Source organism: Daucus carota, chromosome 5, assembly GCF_001625215.2.
Source record: "Daucus carota subsp. sativus chromosome 5, DH1 v3.0, whole genome shotgun sequence".
In the NCBI taxonomy this organism is placed as follows: Eukaryota; Viridiplantae; Streptophyta; class Magnoliopsida; order Apiales; family Apiaceae; genus Daucus; species Daucus carota.
In genome coordinates this window covers 12,132,767-12,156,398 of record NC_030385.2, presented here as the reverse complement: position 1 = coordinate 12,156,398, position 23,632 = coordinate 12,132,767, and the positions used below count along the sequence as shown (strand labels likewise).

The following is a 23,632-nucleotide window of genomic DNA, read 5'->3' as shown; positions in this document are numbered from 1 at the left end:
TCTCCCAGGCGTGGTATTATACATGTCTCCTTGGCGTGGCAAGGCACGCCCAGGAGACACATTCCACTCAAGGGCTGATTGATCAAATTAAAGAATTATTTAATTCTTTAATTAAATTCTGAGAATTCCTAAAAATTGGAAAAATACAGGAAAAATTCCTGAAAAATCAGGAAAAATAGTAAAATTGGGATTTTAGTTTCAAAAAATATTTTGAAAATTCTTTAAAGGCTCAAAAAATTCTAGAAAATTGGAATTTAACCGCAGAAATTCCAATTAAGCCCTGGAAAAAATACGGAAATGCTCGAGAGCACCATTACAAGCATACATCTGAAAAGGATACTTGTTGTGCAAATAAAAGGGACCCGTAATGATTCAGAAACTACTCAGAAGGTCATAGAAAGGACTCGTATCTTCTGATATTCCAATTAAAAAAATGAAATGCAATCCCGAAGGATACGAAACAGAGCTATCTTTACTATACAGTCAATTCAAATCATCTCTCGAATTATCTCAAAGTAGTCAAGATCGGTGAGATCCTTGCGCTATTTATGGAACTTCAGACCTTGGGTGATAAGAATTGGCAGAAGTTAGCTTTCTCGCGTAATGAATGAAGCTCGGAAAGCCGATAAGGTCTCAGCAACTTTTGAAAAGTTTCTACGAAACTTGTCGAAAGTTGGGGGGCAAATGATAGGGGTCGGAAATAATATTTGATTATTATTGGATATTAAAAGCCCAAGAATACTAAAGCCCAGTTAAATAGGGCCTGAGATATTAATTTCGTAATTAATCAATAGAGGCTCAGTTAAAGGTCCAGTTACAAGTCTAAATTCTACAATACATCTGATTCTAGCGGATAAACATCCCGGAGTTCGAATAAATATCAACAACGGAAGGATAAGAGTTCTATCTTATCTCTTGCCTCAAGGCATACTTCGATAAGAAGTCTGATACACGGAAACATACTTCCATCCGACTTCTGACTCCGAAGCGCCTATATAAAGGGCTCTACCCCTCATAACTAGAACTACGTTTTGGACTTGATTCTTCTCCACGCAGAAGATACGTAGGCATCTCGCACCGAGACCAGTCCAAAGCACGAATCGCTCACCCTCTTTGTTTTCTATTCTATAACAACACTCTTCATCACTTGCAAGTATGACAGTATTTATGCCCATCTCTGGTTAAATAGATGGAGAGGGTGAGGGGGATTCGGTTTGCCATGTAGTGGAAAAACTAGACAACTGTGCAATTTGAACCTCCATCATTAGATTTTGAGTTTTTAGCTCACTGATCTCCTGCATAACTTCTTTCAACATCTCGTTAGTTTTTTCAGCTTCCATAGCCACATCAGTTAGAGAAAATTGTGGCTCTTCCGATAGAGAATATTGATATTGTTGCAGTGGCTCATACTGCTCTTCATAATATTATTCTTGAAACTGCGGTTGATCATGATATGAAAAATTTTGAAAACCATTATCCGTGTAAGAGAAAGTCGGTTGATCCATCCATAGTTGATCACAAGAGTTAGAATACTGATTGTACTTATATCCTTCTTGATAATCATTTGTTGGTCTCAACTGAGTATTCTGAGAATTGAAAATATTGTACGAGCATTCATAACCATAATGACCCTAAACACCACAAACTTGACAGAAGTTGTAAGTCTTCGGGGAAACTTGTGACATCTCATTAATATTCATCGGACACATAGTAGGCTCTGTAGCATTCAGTGAGGCATTATCATGAGTGTATGCCTCGATCAGAGAAGATAGACGTGCAAAGTTATCAACTCCCTCCATTGTAAACCTGAAAGAAAAACACAAGCCAAGAAAACACAGTAAAATCCGCCTCAATTGGAACAAGGGTTCCAACGAGGCAAAGGAAACAATCTAGATAACCAAACAAAACTAATAGAAACTAGTCGTCTCCCCGGCAGTGGCGCCAAGAACTTGATGCGTTTAATTATAACTAACCGCAAGCGCACGGTGTCTGTTGTAGTGCAGACTGGCAAATGCGGGTCGTATCCTCAAGGAGACAGATGTTATCAATTCTATTTAGTCACATTCAATTGTTTCCAAATCAAACGATGATTGAAAGAAATATTTTTAACTAATTAATATTACTAAATTAACACTAACTAATAAGACACGAAAATAATATATAAAAAGTCCAGGGCAATCAGGTCCACCATGCTTGCACAATAATTGGCTCTAAGCTAAAGCAATTACAATGGTCATGCAACTAGAGTTTGTTAATCTCTCTCAAGTATCAACACTCTCGAAACATGCTTACAGAAATAATCACTTTTAGTAATCCAATTAATCCGGTAATTAAAGCAATGTTAATCTCTCTCGAGTATTAATGCTTTCAGAAATCCAATGATGCTCTCGCGCTCAAATTCAATTCTGCTAAGTGTATGTGTGCCTCTAGTAGTATATCTCTCGATTATACTCCTATTCGCATAAAATCAATTCATGATATCGGCCGATTACAGAAATCAATATTAAAACATATCAATTAGGATTAAACAGTCAATCAAATTACTGTAAATTCATGCCAACATCATAGTGCGAACATGGCTTCCCCTTAAGCCCTAAAACACACTACTCAATAATAAATAAACAACTAAGGCAAGTAGAATAATAAAAACACATAAGTAAACTAATAAGAAAAGATATGAAAACTATACAAGAAAACCTTGAACCTTCATTGTTGTCACGTACACAAAAGTCATGGCCTCATCAAGCCTCCCTAACCCTAATTCTACTCTAATAATATTCTACAATGATAAAACTAATTCTATCTCTAATAATATACTAGCTTATAACCCGTGCAATGCACGGGTGGTTATAATATTTATTATTTTATCATATGTAGTTTAAATTTAACTAATTTTATTGTAAAAATAAAATTACGATAGAATAAGGTGGTTAAATAAATTTTTATTCAACAGCTGAATAAATTCTTAATAGTTAAGTCCGTCAAATGACTAATTAAAAATTAGGTCGAACATATATTTTGATGAAAATATTAAATATATTTGTTTACATGTTATAATTTAAGGAAATCTATAAACCCATATATAAATCAACCAATCAACCTTATAATATTTCGTTAGTAATAATTAATAATATAGTATAGAACATATTATAAGTTAAAGAGACGTATAAACCCAAATATCAATCCATCATACGGACCTAATTTTTAATGTTTTGATTTGATAGATAATAAAAAAATATTATAACATATTATAAATTAATGAGGTCCGTGGATTGAATAACAACCGTCTCACCAAACTCGACTGATCGGCCGACCAACTAACCAATTGAACTTCTCATTTTTCGGCTTTCGTCTTTAACAGTATAATAATATGCAGTATAGTATAAATTTATAATATCAGTTTTAAAGTGAGACCGTTAGAATATTTAAAAATAATGTTAATTGATTTTAGTTGAAAAATATCACCGGTTATTTATTAATAACTATATATAATAATATTATGTTTTTATACATATGTTGCCCGTGTTAATTGTTGAAAATCGATTTTTTTAGTTAGGAAATCTGAAAAAGATAATGTGTTTTAGTTAAAAAGGTAATTACTATGTTGCTCGATGTTATTTTAGAAAGTTGAATTTTTTTAGTTAGAAAATTTAAAAAAAATATATATTTTATTTAGAAAGAATAATTGGTTATATAGATAGACCCGTATTTCGGCCCAAGTGAATAAGTGGTTACATGCATAGGCCCGTATTTCGGCCCAAGTGAATAAGTGATTACATGCATAGGCCCGTATTTTGGCCCAAGTACCTACCGACCAAACTTTTAATGTTTCGACTTTAATAGTATAGTATATATGTCTTTTAATATTTTAAACTAATATCCCAATAAAACTCGAAAACCAAGTAGGATTTAGTCTCAAAATTCGTAGCTTTCTGTTCTGTCCAGTTTTCGGGCTTTTCCAGTTGGTCTTTACTTCTTGGACCACTTCTAAATTAAGGAAAATTTCAAGGGCTTCGCGTGGGCAGTAAGATCGTCCAAATCTGACATCCGGAACTCAAGTTATGACCCAAACAGTGCGGAAATCGGGTAGAACCCAATAAATCCGAATTTTAATAGAAATTAGCTACAAAATAGCTAATTTATCTTCAAATCCTTCTCAACTTGGAATTTTTTATTCCCTACAATAAAATATGAAAATATATTAAATAAATATCCAAATCAGTGCAAAATATAATAAAATATGAGAATAAAATCATATTGAATATATATAAAAATATATATTCTATCAGTACTCCTGTTTATTGGCAGTGCTAATTCTTACTTTTGTTGAGAGCGAGTTGTTTGTACAGTTTTCTGTCATTTCTATAATTCCATGTTAACCTTGTTTCCTTTTATTGACATCTATACAACTATCTCAGCAGCATGTTATAGAAGGCATTATTTATGTTCTTTTTGCTGGAGAAACAATGTCATTGGCTCAAGATGCAGTGAAAGCCATGGCAGAGAAAGGATATGTGCTCGAAGCAAGAGCACTATCACAATTATACGAAATCAAGAAATAATGCTTTGAATCAACTAGAACAGAAATGAACAAGAAACATTCTTACTGCATTTACTGAATTGGTACACTGGATTACAAGCTTCCATGAACATCTAGGCTTACTATCTAACAGAGAGATACTGTATACAAGACTACATACTGGAAAGAAAATGGAGAGAGAGATCTAGATGCTAAAACAGAGAGAATGAAAAACTGACTAACTAACTGAAATGGAAGTATATTTATATTTGTCTCTGGAACGTTCCATCTTTGCTGAGCTGTGTTGCTTAGCTGGCAGGTAGTTAGTAACTGATTCTGTGGTGTGTTGTTACTCTGCTTTATGGTTCAAGATAAGCTTCTGTGTTCCTTCAGCTGATGAGCTTGTCACCATAACACCCTCCCTCAAACTGGAATGATCTCCTGTCATGCCAAGTTTGGATAATAGTTGATTAAACTTTGCTGAAGGTAATGTTTTGGTAAGTACATCTGCAATTTGCAATTCAGTTGGTAAGTAGGAAATCTGCAGCAATCCTTCCATGACTTTATCTCTGGTGAAATGAATATCAATCTCTATATGCTTTGTTCTCTCATGGTGTACTGGATTCTTTGCTATGTGGATCGCACTTTGATTGTCACAATGTAAAGTGATTGGTTTAAGATTCTTCATTCCTAGTTCCTCAAGCAGTCTTACTATCCAAGTAACTTCTCCAGCTGCTGCAGACATTGATCTGTATTCTGCTTCAGAAGAGCTCTTAGATACAGTACCTTGCTTTTTAGATTTCCAACTAATTGGTGATTTCCCAAGCAACAGTACATATCCAGATATTGATCTTCTAGTGTTTAAACATGCAGCCCAATCTGAATCTGAGTATGCCTGCAATGTCAGTTGTTCATTTGCTTTCAACATGATCCCTTGACCAACTGTACAAGCCACATATTTTAAGACATGTATCAAGGCATTGTAATGAGGTTCTCTTGGTTCCTGAAGAAATTGACTCAAGTGTTGTACTGTAAAAGCTAAGTCAGGCCTGGTGTGTGTTAAGAAGTTGAGTTTCCCAACTAAACTTCTATAGTGACTTGGATCATTATAGACCTGGCCTTCATCTGCTCTCAGTTTTAAATTCAGAGGCAATGGTGCAGCAGCATGCTGATCAGTACCAATACCAGCCTCAATCAGCAATTCTTTAGAGAATTTCTTCTGTGCAAGTGTGATACCTTCAGGCAAATATCCTACTTCTATGCCTAGAAAGTAACTCAATCTTCCCAAGTCCTTAATACTAAAAACAGCATCTAAGTGTCTTTTCAGACCATTAATGGTATTCACATCATTTCCAGTGAGGATGATGTCATCTACATATACAGCAAGGATAGTGATCATACCATCTGTGTCTTTGACAAATAGAGAGTAGTCATTTTTGGATTGAGTAAACTTCATATGGTGCAATTCCCCCACTAACTTGGCAAACCACTGTCGAGATGCCTGCTTAAGTCCATAAAGTGATTTGACAAGTTTGCAAACCATATGATCTGGATTAGGAAGTCCTTCAGGCACCTGCATGTAAACTTCTTCACACAAATCACCATGTAGAAAGGCGTTGTTGACATCCAGTTGGTGAATAAACCAATTCTTATGAGCTGCCAAAGCAATCAAACACCTAACTGTGGCCATTTTAACAACAGGGGAAAATGTTTCCAAAAAATCAATACCCCATTTTTGATTAAAACCCTTTGCAACCAACCGAGCTTTAAACCTTTCAACGCTGCCATCAGCCTTTAATTTGATCTTAAAAACCCATTTACAACCTATTGCCTTCTTTCCAGGTGGAAGAGGCACCAAAATCCATGTATGATTAGAATGTAAGGCCTGCAACTCTTTTTGCATAGCTTCCACCCATCTAGGATCTGTTGCTGCTTCAGCATAAGATTTTGGTTCAGTAAGAACATCTACTTTGGCAACAAAAGAGTGAAGAGAAGGAGGCATGGCTTCATATGACACTAGATTACACCAGTGAGAAATACTATTATGACAGACAAAATCAGTTAAGTGAGATGGGGGTCTAGATGTCCTAGTACTTCTCAGTTGAAGAGTGTCAGATGAAGAATGAGAATTTTGATCAAGTGAATTACTACTATTAGTAGATGAAGTAGGAGACTGCTGATGCTGATCTCCAGATGTATAATCAGTATTCATGATTGTAAAAGAATCAGGAATATAGAAATCATGATCAACAGTAAATGGTGAGGTTACAGGCAGAAAAAATGAAAATGGAGCTGACTCTGAATTAATATGGAAAGGAAAGTGTTGTTCATGAAAAACAACATCTCTTGACACAGTAATTTCCATATTATCTAAGTTGAGTACCTTGTAACCTTTTATATCAGCAGGATAGCCTATAAAAACATGTGGCAGTGCTCTTTTGTCAAACTTGGTTCTGTGAGGTCCATATGTAGACACAAAGCAAAGACAACCAAATACCTTGATATGTTTTAAAGAAGGAGGTTTATTAAAAAATTTCTGGTATGGACTGAGATTGAAAAGAACTTGCAGAGGCATTCTATTGATAATGTGAGCTGCAGCTAATACACATTCCCCCCAGAATTTGGATGGCACCTTAGATTGGAAGAATAAGGCTCTTGCTGTTTCAATTAAGTGCCTGTGCTTTCTCTCCACAACTCCATTTTGTTGTGGAGTATAAGCACAGCTCCTTTGATGAACTATTCCTTGATGATGTAGATACTGCTGCAATTCTTTCCCACAAAATTCAGAGGCATTATCTGTTCTAATTGCTTGAACAGTAGCAAATTGTCTATCAGCATATGCTATAAAATCTGTAAGAATTTTAATAGCATCAGATTTGCCATTCATCAGAAAAACCCAAGTCATCCTTGAAAAATCATCCACTATTGTGAGAAAAAATTTACAACCATTATGAGTAATATCCTTGTAAGGACCCCAAGTATCAACATGAATGAGCTGAAAAATCTTTGTTGAACTAGTTGTACTATGAGGAAAAACACTTCTGGTCTGCTTTGCTAATGGACAAATTTGACAGATACTATCTAATTTGCAAGAATGAGATTTGTCATCAAAGACAGTAGGAAGATGCTTCATCATAGGAACAGGCAGATGTCCCATCCTTAAATGCCATAGTTTTGCTTTGTTGATTTCCTGTTGATTAGACTTTGAAGAAGTTGCTGAAATATGTGTCTCTCCTGGATCCATGTAGTACAATCCCTCCATATATTTACCAAGAAGCTGTGCAGTCATTGAGGAACTCTGAAGATAACAATCATTATCAGTAAATACTACATGACAATTCATATCTTTGCAGATTTTGGGAATGGATATCAAATTAAATTTGAAATCTGGAACATAAAGAACTCCTGTCAAAGTGATTACTGAATTCAATTGTATTGTACCACTGAACTGTATGCTGACTTTGCTGCCATTAGGTATTGTAATAAAATTGTCCTGGCCTTGAATTTCAGTATAAGAAGTGAATAAAGATAGATCATGACACATATGGTCTGTAGCTCCACTATCCACAATCCAGTGAGATCCTGACAAAGAAGTAAAGCAAAATTTACCTGCAACATTTGCAGATCTGTGATGTGTGTCTGAAGTATTCTCATCCTCTGACTTTTCTTTTCCAATTAACTGCAAGATCTGCTTATATTGTGCAGAAGTAAAGGACACAGTGTCTGAATCTGAATTGAATGAATTATCTTCCTCAAGTTGTGCAGCAGCAGCATACCTTATGTCATTCCTATTATTCTGTGGATAACCATGAATCTTATAGCACCTTTGAATTGTGTGACCATTCATTTTGCAGTAATCACAGTAAAACACTGGTTTGTTTCTTGTGTCTCCACTAGCAAAATTCTGTTTAGGCTTAAACCTGTCCTGGTTGTGATAAGGCTTCTTGTTTGCCAAAAAAGCCATTGCAGATGTATCTCCTTGAGTTGCAGATGAGTTCTGAGAAATTTTCTTGTGATTCTCCTCTTGAATCAACAATCGGTAAACTTGAGAGATAGATGGCAATGGACTCATGACCAAAATGTTTCCCCTAATCATTTCAAATCCATCATTTAGCTTCATCAAAAAATCTACTAGCCTTCTGTCATCTTGAGACTTCACCAGTTTCTGTGATATGTTACAAGTGCAGTTACCACATAAACAACATGCCAATGGATCAACATCATCCAATTGGTCCCACAACATCTTCATCTTGGTGTAAAAACCAGAAATAGTATCTTGTCCTTGTTTAAGCTCATACAATGATTGTTGTAGAGAGTACAGAGTTGTTCCAGAGGCTTGACCATATCTCTCCTCTAAATTCACCCAAATTTCCCTTGCAGACTTAAAGTACAGTACAGATCTAGCAATGTTTTGATCTAAAACTCCCAATAACCAAGATATCATCATAGAATTACATCTGTCCCAAGCCTTAAAGTTGGAATCAGTGTTAACAGGCTTGCTAATTGAACCATCTACAAAACCTTTCTTATTCTTAGCCCCCAAGCTAATCAACATAGACATCTTCCAATCAGAATAACAATTCCCATCAAATTGCATAGAAACTAATTTCATCTCAGGGTTATCTGATACCATATCACAATTATACGAAATCAAGAAATAATGCTTTGAATCAACTAGAACAGAAATGAACAAGAAACATTCTTACTGCATTTACTGAATTGGTACACTGGATTACAAGCTTCCATGAACATCTAGGCTTACTATCTAACAGAGAGATACTGTATACAAGACTACATACTGGAAAGAAAATGGAGAGAGAGATCTAGATGCTAAAACAGAGAGAATGAAAAACTGACTAACTAACTGAAATGGAAGTATATTTATATTTGTCTCTGGAACGTTCCATCTTTGCTGAGCTGTGTTGCTTAGCTGGCAGGTAGTTAGTAACTGATTCTGTGGTGTGTTGTTACTCTGCTTTATGGTTCAAGATAAGCTTCTGTGTTCCTTCAGCTGATGAGCTTGTCACCATAACAAGCACTGAGCAAAGCTAAATCTTTTGATGAATCTCAGCAAGTTTCGACAACAACAATAGCAAAAGTTGTTGAGCTGAGAGATAAGATTGGCTTCAAATGATAATATATTTATGCATCTGGATGAACAAATGGAGTGTGTATATAAACTTATACTATGGTAGTTTGTTAAATGGCAGCTTTAACCTTTGAATTATGTTTTATTTCAATTAAACAAACGTCCGTTAAAGGTCTATAACGGAGAGAGTGCGGAGCCATTTAGTTGCTTTAAAATCACTTCTTTAGCCACACAAATGCTGACTCTTAAAATCGGTCATTAACGTGAAAAAAATTTATTATACAAGTCATTAAATAGCAATTTAGTCTTCTTTTTTTTCAGAAAACTAAGAGGGGTGTATTGGATTGGGATTTTAAAGCATTTTTTTGCATTCATGAAATCCGAGGGTATTCGATTGTGATTGTTTGAAATCCATTAAAAACTTGAGGTATTCAATTGGGATTTTAAATTATGCTACAAAATCTGGTGGTATTCAATTGAGATTTTAAATTATGCTTTAAAATCCGATGGTATTCAATTGGGATTGTTTAAAATCCATTAAAATCTGATGGTATTCAAATGCTGATGGATTTTTTTTCATTTCATAAAATGATGGATTTTGTGGCATTCTTCAGTGTATTTTAAGTTTTTTGAAATCACATCAAAATCAATGGGATTTTAAAACATTGTACCTAAATCCCATCAACTCTGCGACATTTTATCAAGAATCCGCACAAAATCAAAATCTCATACAATCCATTAAAATCCATAGACTAAAAACAATTCATTAAAATCTCAATCAAATAATATAACTGAAGTTAGAAAGAGGGAAGGGAAAGAAATTAGGGCAAAAAAAATTAGGGGCAACAAATTGTGATTTGACACAGAGCTCCACAACTGAAATTTGATAGCGGGAAGAGCGAGACTCAAAGAGCATCGAAAGCTTTTCGAGTTTCAAAAGAGGAGGTATGTATATTTTGAGTTTTAATGTATTGACTATTGAATCTGTCTCTTAAATTTACATGTTTCTTTAGAATATACACACTACTCGAATCTCCAGCTTTGCCTATAATATGGATAAGTTATCGATTTGTGCTCATTATTTGTTGTTCTGGTACAGATTTGTTGTTCTGAGAGGGGGAGGGAGGGAGTTCGTTTGTTTACTACTGAGAGAATAGGGAAGTTTCTTTCTAATGTTTGTGATTTTATGACTCGTAATGTTCTATAAACTACAGAAACTGCATAGATTATACGGTCTCAATTTTTGTATGTTCATGTAGCTAATTATGAGTTTCCAACTTTCCGTTGAGAATATGTCTAGACTCCCTGTTTTCGATAATTAAATCCTTTTTCTAATCAGGTATTTTCTCCCTGGTAGATTACATCGTCAAATTAGTGTTCAGTACGTTTGTAGGCTGCAAATAGTCTCGGAAGACACACGGCGGTTGTGAAAGAATGGATCCAGGATACATTGCAGAAACATCCAGGTAAGCCCTGTGAAATGCTTTTTAAATTTTCCAATGGTTGAAGTACTGAAATCGCCGATCAATATAGTCTAGTTTCTTTGTGGACTTTGTTGGCGATGCTAAAAGAATTACACTATATTCACAGTTTCTTATTTATTCTTAAAGAATTTAACTATTATTTTGAGCAAGTGAATATTCAAAGTTAATGAGCGACTGATTGTAGGATCTTGGATACTTTACAGTGAAACTCTAACCCTTTTGATTGTATGCAAGCACTACTTCCTTATAATATAAATTCATTTGTGTACAGGCATTTAGAGAAACAGAATGAGCTTTTATGGGAGACTTACAGATCAATGTCTCATGAACTGCAAAAACTTCAGGTTCTTATTAAATAATTAAGTTTCAATTTATGCGCAACTGTGTTTGCAGATGTTACAACTTCACATGCAAACACACACTCGGTGAAATTAGCATATACGATTTATAAGTAAAGAAGTACTGAATCTGGTGTCTTTAATCTTGTAGGTGGAAGAAGAAATGCTGATGCGAAAGTTTTATGAGGTCATGTCTGCTCATGGTTTAACTAAAAAGGTATATCTTACACAGAAGTCGGGTCCTAATGCTTCTAAAATTATTTATTTTGAATTCTTCTAAACTTTGCTATTATACCTTTCCAATCCTCTCATATTTCCTGCGTCAGACCGTCAGTTGCTATGTTACCCGGACTCTCCATTTTTGTGCCTATACCCGTGTCCACCGGACATGACATGGGTGTGGGTATGGGATCTGAGTCGGATCCTTCTTATTACAACCGGACACTTCACCTTGTAACATACCAGGTCAAAATGAAAACTTAGGCCTTGTTTCAACTTGTTTATAGAGATCAAGATCCATGAATGACTTGTTTCTATGTTGTTCTATTGATTTTATGCTTCAATTTTCAGTTTGTGTGATTTATGTGCAATAGACACTATTTTTATGAATGTATAATAAATCAGTCTATATAAAGTTTTACTTGCGTGGAACTTAAGTGCCAAGTCCCCGTACCCGAGTCTAATTCCGGATCCATGTCCACGAATCCTAATTATCCTAAAACTACGAATCTGACTCTTGGATCTGTACCCGTGTCAGATACCCATACCCGTGTCCGGGTAACTTAGGGCAGTTGTCTGTAGGCTTTTTGTAACATGAGATAATAAAATATGTTAGTTGTTTTTTCTGTAAGTTCTAATTCCGGTTGCCTTTTCAAGGAGATAACTAGTCTGAAGTAGTGCAAGATCATTGTTTACCTTGATCTTTATGATATCTTCTTCTCAATATTTTAGGTTGCAGAGTTCTATGTATCTGTTTTAATTTGCAGTATTTCTAGTAAGACAAGGATGAAATGATTGGATGTTTCTGCAATAGATATCCGTGAAAATATTAATTAATAAGGAACTCTTTCAGCCCCAGAAAAAAAAGCTATACCCTTAGCATCTTCTTGTATTATGTTCTACTTTGTTTTGGTTTTTCCTCTTCTATTGGTGCATTTATAAAGAATTAAGTTTTGCTTTGTAAATTAGAGATGGCATTTTTAGCTTTGGTACGTTGTACTCCAGGCTTTTGAGTGTACAACTTAATAACACGAGTCAGGTTGCAAAAACGTCCCATATTCCTTTACAGAATACGTATGCCATATTATAAGTATTTCCTTTTCATTAATCCAAATCGAAAGCACACTTTAAACTCTAATTTCACTTTCCTCCAGTTATTTTATGGAACACACTAGAGAAATTTTTGCAGTTCATATCTTTCCACTGCCATTCCTTTCGGGTTTTTTTCTGTAATCAGGAACTAAATTCTTTTACATTCCTTGGATGACTTGAAACGAAGGTATAAGTATCACCGAGTAAAACTAAATTTCTTATCTCAGTTGCTCAGTCAAGTGTATATAAACAAGATAGAGTTGCTTTTTGTATCTTATCATCTACTGTAATTCTAGTTCAGCTTTTACTCATTGCATTCCAACTGTCAAGTAATCTTCTTTTTTTTTTTGTATTCTAATTGTAGAAAGATGCTAATAGTTTTCTGGATGAATTGCTGGAAAAGAAAAATGATACTATGGAAGACTTCAGCCATCAACAGTCTCAAGAAGCTGTTGATCAGACCAGCAGCGATGAGGAGCAGTGATTTTGGAACTCAAGTATTTAATCACTTTAATTTCTTAATATACATTATATACTATTATACTTGTTAAAAACATATCAGTGATCCCAGAGCTGGATAGCTTAATTCTTTTTTATTTTTTCATTAGTTAAAACAGTTATCATGTTTTGGAAAACAATTGTTCTCATAGTAATCATTCCAAACCCTAAGATATATATTTTGATTATTATCAGGCAAACTTTCTCTGCCTCTTGTAACAGGAGGCATCCACTTTATTATTTTGCTTTAAACAACCCTGCAGTGATGCAAGACTGTTGGTGTTTCAGATACGGAATGGTGCAATGTGTTAACATTTCTACTATAATGGATGATACAAGAAATTACTTATTGCTTAAAAGTGGTGAAATAGATTATAATGACAAGTAAAATAGGATTTATAACGGATTAAATGGTATTTTGGTCACTCAACTGACAACTTGCAATTGGGTCATCCAACTTAAAAAGCTTTCAGTCATAGATTATAATGACAAGTAAAATTGGATTTATAACGGGTTAAATGGTATTTTGGTCACTCAACTGACGACTTGCAATTGGGTCATCCAACTCAAAAAAATTTCAGTCACATCATTATACTCTTAAAAAATTTCAATTTAGGTCACTGGCCGTTACACTACGTTAAAAATTTGACGGAAAGCTAACCAAGTGTTGTGACTTGGCTTAAATAAATCCACTTCGTGACTTGGCTTAAATAAATTCATTGTGGCATGCACAGTCAGCTGAAGCGAGATTTTGATCACTTAACTTATTACAAACTTGCAATCAGGTCATCAAACTCAAATAACTTTCGTTTAGGTCACTTATCATAATATCCGTTAAAAATTGAAAAAAAAAATTAAAAGCTATCATGCAGCACCTTTTTTTTCTCTCTTAAAAATTTCGAAACTTATTAACAAATGAAACAAATACATACAAATAAAATCAATAGTTTCACCCACAAAAATTTAATCTTTGTTTATCTCTTATCGTTTTATATATCTTAAGGCCATATTGGAAAAACTCATTAAATTTTTAATAAGAGATGAAGCTTACAAATAAAGTCCGTCAAAAATTTAGTAAGTATGAAGTTTACAAATAAGTAATTTTTGATAAGTATAAAGTTTACAAATAAAGTCCTTCAAAAATTTAATAAGTTTTTCCAAAATGGCCTTTGATATATAAAAAGATAAGAGATAAACAAAGAATAAGTTTTTGTGGGTGAAACTATTGATTTTATGTGGGGAAAATTAATTCTAAAGTCCCTGAATTATAGGCACTTTTTTTTCTAGGTCCCTGAACTATAAATATCAATTCATAAGTAATTCAACTTTTGATTTTTTCTTATCTGGGTCCTTCCGTTAGATTTGGTTTGACGCCATTAGTTCTTCTTGAGTTCATGAGAATCAAAGATAACTTTGAAGGTGATTCCGGTATCCAAATTTGAAGCTTGAGTAATCAAATTGCTCGTCTTTCAATCCCCTATCCATCTATACCATCAAAATTTAGTTTGGTAATTTTCGAATTTTGAGTTGAATATTAGTTTTCATTTTAATAGCTTTTTTTCGAATTATAATGATGTAGATTGATAGATCGTGTGATTATGAGCATGTTCATATAATTTTCGTGATTTTTAGTGTTCAAATTAGCCTCGTCGTAAAATCCGAGCTCTCCGGATTTGAGCTTTTCCGACCAAATTCACCGGAAAAACTAACGGCGTCAAATCAGATCTAACGGAAGGACCCAGGTAGGAAAAAAATCAAGAGTCGAATTATATATGAATTGATATTTATAGTTCAGGGACCTAGAAAAAAAGTGCCTATAGTTCAGGGAATTTAGAATTAATTTTTCCATTTTATGTGTATGTATTTGTTTCATTCGTTAATAAGTTTCGAAATTTTTAAGAGATAAAAAAAGGGAAAAATTAAATTATAGATCCCTGAACTATTAATGTTTTATTGTCCAGGTCCTTGAACTAAAAATTCCTTATTTTAAGTCATTTAACTTTTCCATTTTCTTATCTAAGTCCTTCCGTCAAAAAGATTCTAATGGTGTTAATTAGGGTTTTTGAGTTTCATACAGATCAAATCAATTTTGAGGTTGTCAGTGATATCCAAACTTAAAGTTCAAGTAGTCAAATTGAAACTTGAATCACTAGCGACACTCATATAACAATAATTTTCACAAATTAGATTTAATTTAAAAAAATCTAAATTGGACCATAAATTTAGGGTTCTTTGTCGAATTTAGGGACCCAAATTTATAAATATTTGAATTGAACCTAGTTTGTGAAAATTGATGTCATATGAGTGTTGCTAGCGACTCAAGCTTCAATTTGACTACCTGAACTTTGAGATTGGATATCACCAACACCTTCAAAATTGCTTTGATCGGTATGAAACTCAAGAACCCTAGTTAATATTGTTAGAATCTTTTTGACGGAATGACTTAGATCAGGAAACACAAAAAAGTTAAGTGACCTAAAATATGAAACCTTTAATTTAAAGACCTAGACAATAAAACGTCAATAATTCAGGGACCTATAAATTAATTTTAGTATTTTACCATATAAAAAGGTGTTGCGTGATAACTTTTAATTCTTACTTTTTTTCAATTTTAAACGGATATTATGATAAGTGATCTAAATGAAAATTTTTGAGTTTGATGACCCGATTGCAAGTTTGCAGTCAGTTGAGTGGCCAAAATGCTGCTTCAGCTGACTGTACATGCCACAGTGAATTTATTTAAGCCAAGTCACGACGCTTAGTCAGCTTTCCGTGAAATTTTTAACGGAGTGTAACGCCGGTTGACCTGAATGAAAATTTTTAAGAGTATAATGACGTGAATGAAAACTTTTTGAGTTGGATGACCCACTTGCAAGTTTCTGTTCAGTTGAGTGACAAAACGCCATTTGACCCGATTTATTACTTATGACTTGGGAGTTAGGAATAATTTTTATAAAAAAAAAGTTCAAAAAAATTAAGTTATAGAAAAAGTATCTCAAACTAACTTCTGGCTTAAAGTCAACTTCTGACTTATTTCTGATTTTAAGCCGAAGTCTGATTTATTACACAAACAGACATTTGCAGTTTAAAGTTTGATACAACTTTAAGTCTCGGGTTAAAGGCGGGGCAAACAGGCTCAAAAGTCACCATCTTTGTATTGGCTGTGAAGTTTTGCATCGTAATTTTGGAGCAGCATTTCTGTATTTTCTTCGTAATATAGTAGCGGAGAATATCACCTTATTGAGTCTCATGTTAAAGCATCTTTGAACGCAATAATATACTAATTTTAAAATTTATATCTACTTTTATTTTTCATTACATATAGAAAAGGTTAATTATCAAATAGGTCACTTGCTGCATTTAAATGTATCAAATTTGTTATTGATTACATAACTGACTCAAATGAGTTACTCTTTCAAAAATTTATATCAAAAATATCACCTTATCGTTAGTCAAGATTCTTAAAAGTATTATATGTTAGGGCAAATTAAATTATAAGTCCCTGAACTATTGACATTTTATTGTCTAGGTCTCTAAACTAATTATTCTGTATTTTAGGTCACTTAACTTTTTCGTTTTCTGATCTAAGTCCTTCCGTCAAAAAGATTCTAACGGTGTTAACTAGGGTTCTTGAGTTTCACAAAGATCAAAGCAATTTTGAAGGTGTTAGTGACATCCAAATTCAAAGTTCAAAGTTCAAGTAGTCAAATTGAAGCTTGAATCACCAACGACACTAATATGACAACAAATTTCACAAATTAGATTAATTTTAAAAAAAAAACCAAATTGGACCATAAATTTAGGGCTCTTTATCGAATTTAGGGACCTAAATTTATAAAATTTTGAATTGAACATAGTTTGTGAAAATTGGTGTCATATGAGTGTCACTAGCGACTCAAGCTTCAATTTGAGTACTTGAACTTTGAGTTTGGATATCACTAACACCTTCAAAATTGCTTGATCGGTATGAAACTCAAGAACCGAGTTAACACCGTTAGAATCTTTTTGACGAAAGGACTTAGATGAGAAAACGGAAAAGTTAAATGACCTGAAATACGGAATCTTTAGTTCAGGGACCTAGATAATAAAACGTCAATAGTTCAGGGACTTGTAATTTAATTTTCCCTATATATTAAGTATATCACTTTATCGTTAGTCAAGATTCTTAAAAATATTACATATTAAGTTTCACACAATTTTTATGAATGATATTTTATCCGAAATGAAAGGTTCCGGATTCTATTATTTTAAATAATATTATTAGATTTTTAAAATTTTATCAAATTATCTATTTTTTATTTTTTGATTTAAATAAAAATCAATAGTAGTACTCCCTCTGTCCCATTTAATTCTATACGTTTCTTTTTCACTGCTCGACACGCACTTCAATGCTCTTGTAAAATATAGTTCTATAACTTATTTTTAAAATTTTCTTTTTCTGAATAAAAATATAACATTCAAACTTTTATTCAGAAAAGAAAAATCTTAAAAATAAGTTATAGAACTATGTAAAACAGGAGCATTAAAGTCCGTGCCGCGTCCCCGTCCCCCAATGTATACAACTCACTCAGGGGTCGTTTGGTTCAGGCTTTCCTGGTATCAGGTATGGTTTTTGTTCATTACAAACCCATACCTGGTGTTTGGTTGAGAATTTTATTTCATCAAACCCATTCCTCAAACCCACAAGGTATGAGAATTTCATACCCAAGGGGGGAGGTGGGTATGAAACGTGGGTTTCAGGAATCAACATTGTTCTCTTTTATTTTCATTATTATTTATATTATTTCTTGTAAATTTTTAACACAAAATGAAATTAATGACTTAAAAATGTATATAAATATTAATTTAATGATATTTTAAATTAATTACAATTAACAACTCATAAATATTATAATTCAACCATATTAATTCCACCACTCAACCAAACACCTGATATCATAAATAATACCTCAACCCCATACCAGCTTAACCCGATTCCTCATTCCAACCCCATACCCCCTCTCCAACCAAACGACCCCTCGGGGGGACGGAGGGAGTAACTTAGTAAGACAATGAAAAAGAAAATAGAACTGTACTTCTTTCGAGAAAAATAAGCCCCGTCGGCCGGAGCACGCGAAAAAACAGAAGTCCGTGAATTTGAATCCCCAAACCCCTTTGAGTTGATGTCAGTTATATTCCTAAACCCTAACCCCATTCTCCGAAGCTCAATTGCAAAACTAATCATCTCATTTTCAACAATGTCGTCTTCGTCTTCAAAGATAATCGCTGAATACGCCAAGTCGAATCGCTCCTCTTGCAAGAAATGCTCTACTTCAATCGATAACAAATCTCTCCGTTTAGGCAGTGTGAGCAGAGACCCCCGGGGCTTTGATTCTACTAAATGGTATCACCTCAATTGTCTTCCTCTCACTTCCACCTCCGTCGATTCCATCTCCGGTTTCACGTCTCTCAAGGTTACAATTACACACTTTAAATGTACTATCATTATTATTATGTTTTGTTTTCTTATTATTATTATTATGTTTTGTTTTCTTCTGTATTCATAATTAGTATATATCTTCGCAGACTACTGATCAGGCTGCTTTGAAGAGTTTAATAGAGGCCACACACGAAAAGGTTTCATTCCATTACATACTATTTTTAACTTTAATTGATCTCTAATATGTACTTTTAGGTTGCTAAACACAATTTAAGCAACGATGCATCTTTTGTTTTATCTGTTACCGGTCATTTTTTCAGGTTATTGATGGAGATAAAGATACAGTTAAAGACCGCAAAAGGAAAATCTCTGAGGTTTAAGTTTGATGATAGCTAGTATAATACTTGACTCTCTTGTAGTTTTTGAGTTCATGATTAACTTATGTTTTTGACAGGTTACGAAGGATGACGATGAAGAGAAAAAGGATACACGGAAGGTAAAAGTTGGATATGCCGTTTTAGAGTATTGACGATTTTTTCTTATATGATCTTGTAGTGGGTTGTTCTGCGCCAGCTATGTTATTATATAATATTTCAGGAAACAGATGTAAATTAGTTTACTATTATGTCTTCTTTTTGTCATGAAGTTGAGCAACTTCCCTAACTCATTTTTTTGAATTGTTACTAGGTGTCGCCACCTTACGAGGCGCCTAATATGAAGTTAAGATTTTCAGTGTTTGATATCCTGGACAAATATATGGTAAAGTTTAACCATAGATATTATGTTCTACAACCATAACTAAGTACACTATTATTGACATCAATGTTTGTGTTTCCATAGTGCAGTTACAATTATATGCCCAGATTTCTTTATTTTGGGACTTATTGGCAATTAAGTGTCTCGTAACTTCTCTATCCGGCTACTCACAGCTATGTGTTTATTTTTTCTTTTGTTGCTTAGGATGCTACACTCTTACCAAAGTGGAAAGCATTTCAGACAATCATATTTCTCGAGGGGGTAAGATAAACTGATAACTTTTTTTATTTGGAACTGTTAAAAACTGTGTCTAAAGCTCATATGGAGGGGAAATGGTAGATGGACCCCACTCTGTGTCATAGCCTCTTTGGTGTTTCCAAAAAAATGAATGAATGTATAGTGTACAGAGGGAATTTGGTTGAGCATCTGCAGGTACCTATGCAAAAAATGATTTTTACAATACACATTAGTGTTCTACTGGACCACAATTAAGATTTGTTATTAACTAGATTAAATATATAAGGAGACATTGGAACCTAATGTTCTGTCCTATTTCTTTTGAACAAACTATTCTGTTATGGTACTTCTCTAAATAAGAACTCAATCATTAGCTTGGCACCAATACTTTTGAAAATAACAGCTATATGTAAGAACTCTAACTTTTCTAAATCGCCCCGCGTCAAAGGGATGTTTCTTGTATATTCTGGCATCTCAGGAAGGTGTGCTTTGGCGATGCAACTTGTGGTTATAATGTTTACATTTTGTAGGATGATGGTCTTCATCATTCAAGCAAGATTGCTGCTTTTGATTTTGATCAGTGCCTTGCCAAAACATCTTTACGAAGGTATGTGTTTAGGTCTTGTAGGCAATAATTATGGCAATGTGTAAGTATCATAGACATATTAATGACCTCATCATAGATCAATGAGGAATGGCATCATGCATGAGAGGTTCTAACAACTGGTTCTAAGTACATACTCTTGTATGCAAGAGATGTTCGTTTTTAATGATAATTTCACAGCTCATCTATATATGATCTTTTTGGAAGTATTGTACTATTGTAAAAGCTTCTCGATGTCTCGAGTCCAAAATCCAACAATGCATATGAAAATACAAAAGATCTGCTATTGCAAGAGTCATACTTTTAAAGTATTGTCTATTTTTGGTATGTCATCTTTTTCTAAATATAGGACTGTAGTGTAGTACACATTAATAACTTTGTTCTGAAAAAAATTACTTTGGAAGGCTTATGACCTGTAGGGTTATCTAGTGCTATCTCGAGGAAATATCATAAGGGGTGAACTGTGTGACCATACTTGTTTCATCATTTTCAGAGTTGGTTCAGATGCATGGTCTCTCATGTATCCTTCTATACCCGAAAAGCTGCAAAGTTTGTACAATGATGGGTATAAGCTGGTATGCTTCTCTTTCTTTCTAGACCAGTTTAGTTTCTTTCGTTTTGGCTTAAAAATGGGGATTAAGGATTATAAGCAGATTAAAAGCAAAGTCAGATGGTGTTTCAGCTTCTTATTTATAGAATTGTGATCATTTAAACCCAAATTATTCTTATATATGTTTAATGTTTATATATAACATTTGCTCCATTATTTTATCATGTTAATCTTTATGGTATGATATGATATGTAGGTAATTTTTACCAATGAATCTAATATTGACCGCTGGAAAAATAAGAGACAAATTGCAGTGGACTCAAAAATTGGCCGGCTCAGTAATTTTATCAAGAAAGTCGGAGTCCCTATGCAGGTGGTTCATTTCCTTTACTTCTGAAAAAATATGCTGTCAATAGCAAGTTTTGGTATATTATTATATTTGTTGTTGGGATGTGATGAAAGGAAGAAAACACAATATCAATAATGAGACAATTTACTGGAATTAAAGTTCCAGCTTCAGGTATTTGCATTATTTATAAGTTTTATCGCGTCTGCCCTTCCTGAGAATTCATCCACGCGCATGCATATCTCCATAGGGTAAATATAGAAATTTAAATAAGATGCAATATAGTAACATCAAATGTGGAATGACCATTTGGCAATTTGGTATTGTAACTATGATAGCTAATTTTAATGTTCTACTAATCTGGAAATTGTTTCTTTTGGGGAGGGAGATCCTTGGACCGTTTTCCTTTCTGGTTTGGAGATAACTGTCCAGGATCCAGCTAACTGGTTTTCTATGGTATTGATTAGAAATCTTATAATTTAGTTAAGTAGGGACAAAATCAAAATATTTAAAAGCCCAGAAAATTGACAATCTTTGGAAGGGTGCTTTCACTGGTCTCATTTCTGCTCTGGTTTAGAGCTATGTTACTCGGACTCTTCATTTTGCCTCGAAGTACCTGTGTCGGACACTCAACACTCGGACTCGGACACTTATGTAAAGCCAAAAACATGTACATTTTTCAAAATATTACCAAGTGCAACACATAGACACGTATCCATGCCGGACACTTCTAGCCGAGTCCGAATAACATAGGTTTAGAGATAACTGCCCAGCTAATTGGTTTTGTATGGTATCATTTTAAAATCTTATAATTGGGTTAAGTAGGGACAAAATCAGAATAGTATCTAAAAGCCCCGAAAATTGACAATCTTTGGAAGAAAAAGATTGAAGTCTAGTTTATGTTTATGAATTTTAGAGATTAAATTGATAATCACTTGATAGAGCTAAGTGTTGTTGTGTAAATATGTTACGACAATTTGGACATTGTTATGTCTGATTATTACTCTTAATATAAAAATATATTAATACTTTTAATATCTCACACCAATCAATCTTTTTGAGTGCTCCAGGATTAATACTCTAGTTATCATCATGTAGCCTGAATCACACCCATTTTCATATAAGAAGCAGTGCTTAGCATACAAGTTCTCCAATTACTTGATAAACAATAAATTGCGTTAATGTGTAATCATCCTTGTGCAGGTGTTTATAGCATGTGGGATAGGTAAATCTGGTAATAAAGCAGGAGACCCCTTTCGAAAACCTGAGACTGGGATGTGGCGCATTATGGAGCAGCATTTCAACTCTGGCATTCCTGTTGATATGGATCAGTTATATCCACTTTTCCTTTTGTTTTATTAAACCTTTACTTTGTGAGGACATGTGGATCTAGTATTATCTATTATTCTATATTTGTTTCTTGACATGTTAATTACTATTAGTTTCATTCTATTCATAACTTTTTAATAACTTGTTATCCAGACCAAGTTATACTAAGAAGATACGTGGTTTAACTTGTGCTTATATAATGTAGGTCCTTTTATGTTGGTGATGCTGCTGGGAGACCTGATGATCATAGTGATGCTGATATTAAATTTGCAGAGGTGCATTTGTATTTCCCTCTTTGGTTTATATTTGTTATGTATATCTATATCTAATATAAGGCAGCTGGTCCAGAACAGTCGAATATTAGTCGCTATTTTCCGTTGGATGACACTGTAGCACCCCTTGCATATGCATCAAAAACTTACGGTTAAGCCGTCTTACGGTTTGTTTTGCTGATGGTATGTCCTGACATTCGTATGTCAGGTAACCGGAACTCTAATATAAACAATGAAGTTGTGTTGAGAGCTAAAAACATGTTGAAAGTATTATGTTGATTTGCATGGGTACTAAAATCAGGCATTTCTCCTATAAAAGGCAATACACATCATTATAGAGGATAACTAATTATGACATGAATAGAGATAACAAGTGAATTAGCAGCTGTTCTATTGTGTTGTGGTTTCTCCTTCCTGTTCTATTTTCGTTTTGATCCATGCAGATTGGTTTCATATCACATGCACTTCTATTTGTACCAATCAAAATAAAGTATGCATTTACGTCATTTTTGTACTAATACTTTCAGTGACCAAAGGTATGTGTTTGTTGCTACAGGCTATTGGGTTGAAATTCTATGTCCCTGAGGATTACTTCCAGTAGCTAGTTCCGAGAGGTGTGTATATATAGCTTATTAGGGGTAGAGGATGACTAAAATTTTCAATATCCAAGCATCTCCAGCTATACAGAAGTCTGGATAAATGCAGTTATCCTAAGATATTCAAGCTTTCTTTGTCTACATTCTCGATCTATGAAACTTGACTCGATCTCTTTAAAGTTCCATGGTTATTGATATTCTGAACTGTAGTTAATGTTTCCTTGATTAAAAGTTATTTTCTTAAGGCGATTAAAAATTTATTCTGTGTGCAATAAAAACCTCCT

At 33.9% G+C, this 23,632-nt stretch overlaps 2 protein-coding genes across 4 annotated transcripts; both read left to right on the top strand.

The window, feature by feature from the left end:
• Positions 1–10,381: 10,381 nt before the first annotated feature.
• LOC108222651 (uncharacterized) lies at positions 10,382–13,433 on the top strand. 3 transcript variants are annotated; one of them, XM_017396539.2, is made up of 5 exons: positions 10,382–10,553; positions 10,966–11,074; positions 11,364–11,436; positions 11,582–11,647; positions 13,106–13,433. In XM_017396539.2, the coding sequence occupies exons 2-5, from the start codon at positions 11,043–11,045 to the stop codon at positions 13,223–13,225; spliced, it is 291 nt and encodes a 96-aa protein (XP_017252028.1). In that variant the 5' UTR covers positions 10,382–10,553; positions 10,966–11,042; the 3' UTR covers positions 13,226–13,433. The 3 variants fall into 3 exon arrangements, with proteins under 3 accessions (XP_017252028.1, XP_017252027.1, XP_063950712.1); XM_017396538.2 differs by having other exon boundaries at positions 10,708–11,074; XM_064094642.1 differs by having other exon boundaries at positions 10,382–10,557.
• A 4,826-nt stretch (positions 13,434–18,259) lies between these two features.
• Positions 18,260–23,608, top strand: LOC108222650 (polynucleotide 3'-phosphatase ZDP). Its single transcript, XM_017396537.2, has 12 exons — positions 18,260–18,692; positions 18,805–18,855; positions 18,979–19,032; positions 19,113–19,154; positions 19,346–19,417; positions 19,619–19,675; positions 20,182–20,258; positions 20,749–20,830; positions 21,062–21,178; positions 22,355–22,482; positions 22,686–22,755; positions 23,309–23,608. Exons 1-12 carry the CDS (start codon positions 18,402–18,404, stop codon positions 23,351–23,353), a joined length of 1,086 nt encoding a protein of 361 aa, XP_017252026.1. The 5' UTR covers positions 18,260–18,401; the 3' UTR covers positions 23,354–23,608.
• Positions 23,609–23,632: the final 24 nt, after the last annotated feature.

Bases quoted from the DNA above. Each gene is read 5' to 3' on its own strand.
- LOC108222650 (XM_017396537.2), top strand. From the start codon at position 18,402: ATGTCAGTTATATTCCTAAACCCTAACCCCATTCTCCGAAGCTCAATT. The intron at 18,856-18,978 runs GTTTCATTCCAT...TCATTTTTTCAG, and splicing joins TAGAGGCCACACACGAAAAG to GTTATTGATGGAGATAAAGA. The intron at 21,179-22,354 runs GTGGTTCATTTC...ATCCTTGTGCAG, and splicing joins AAGTCGGAGTCCCTATGCAG to GTGTTTATAGCATGTGGGAT.
- LOC108222651 (XM_017396539.2), top strand. From the start codon at position 11,043: ATGGATCCAGGATACATTGCAGAAACATCCAG. The intron at 11,437-11,581 runs GTTCTTATTAAA...TTAATCTTGTAG, and splicing joins ATGAACTGCAAAAACTTCAG to GTGGAAGAAGAAATGCTGAT. The intron at 11,648-13,105 runs GTATATCTTACA...TTCTAATTGTAG, and splicing joins CTCATGGTTTAACTAAAAAG to AAAGATGCTAATAGTTTTCT.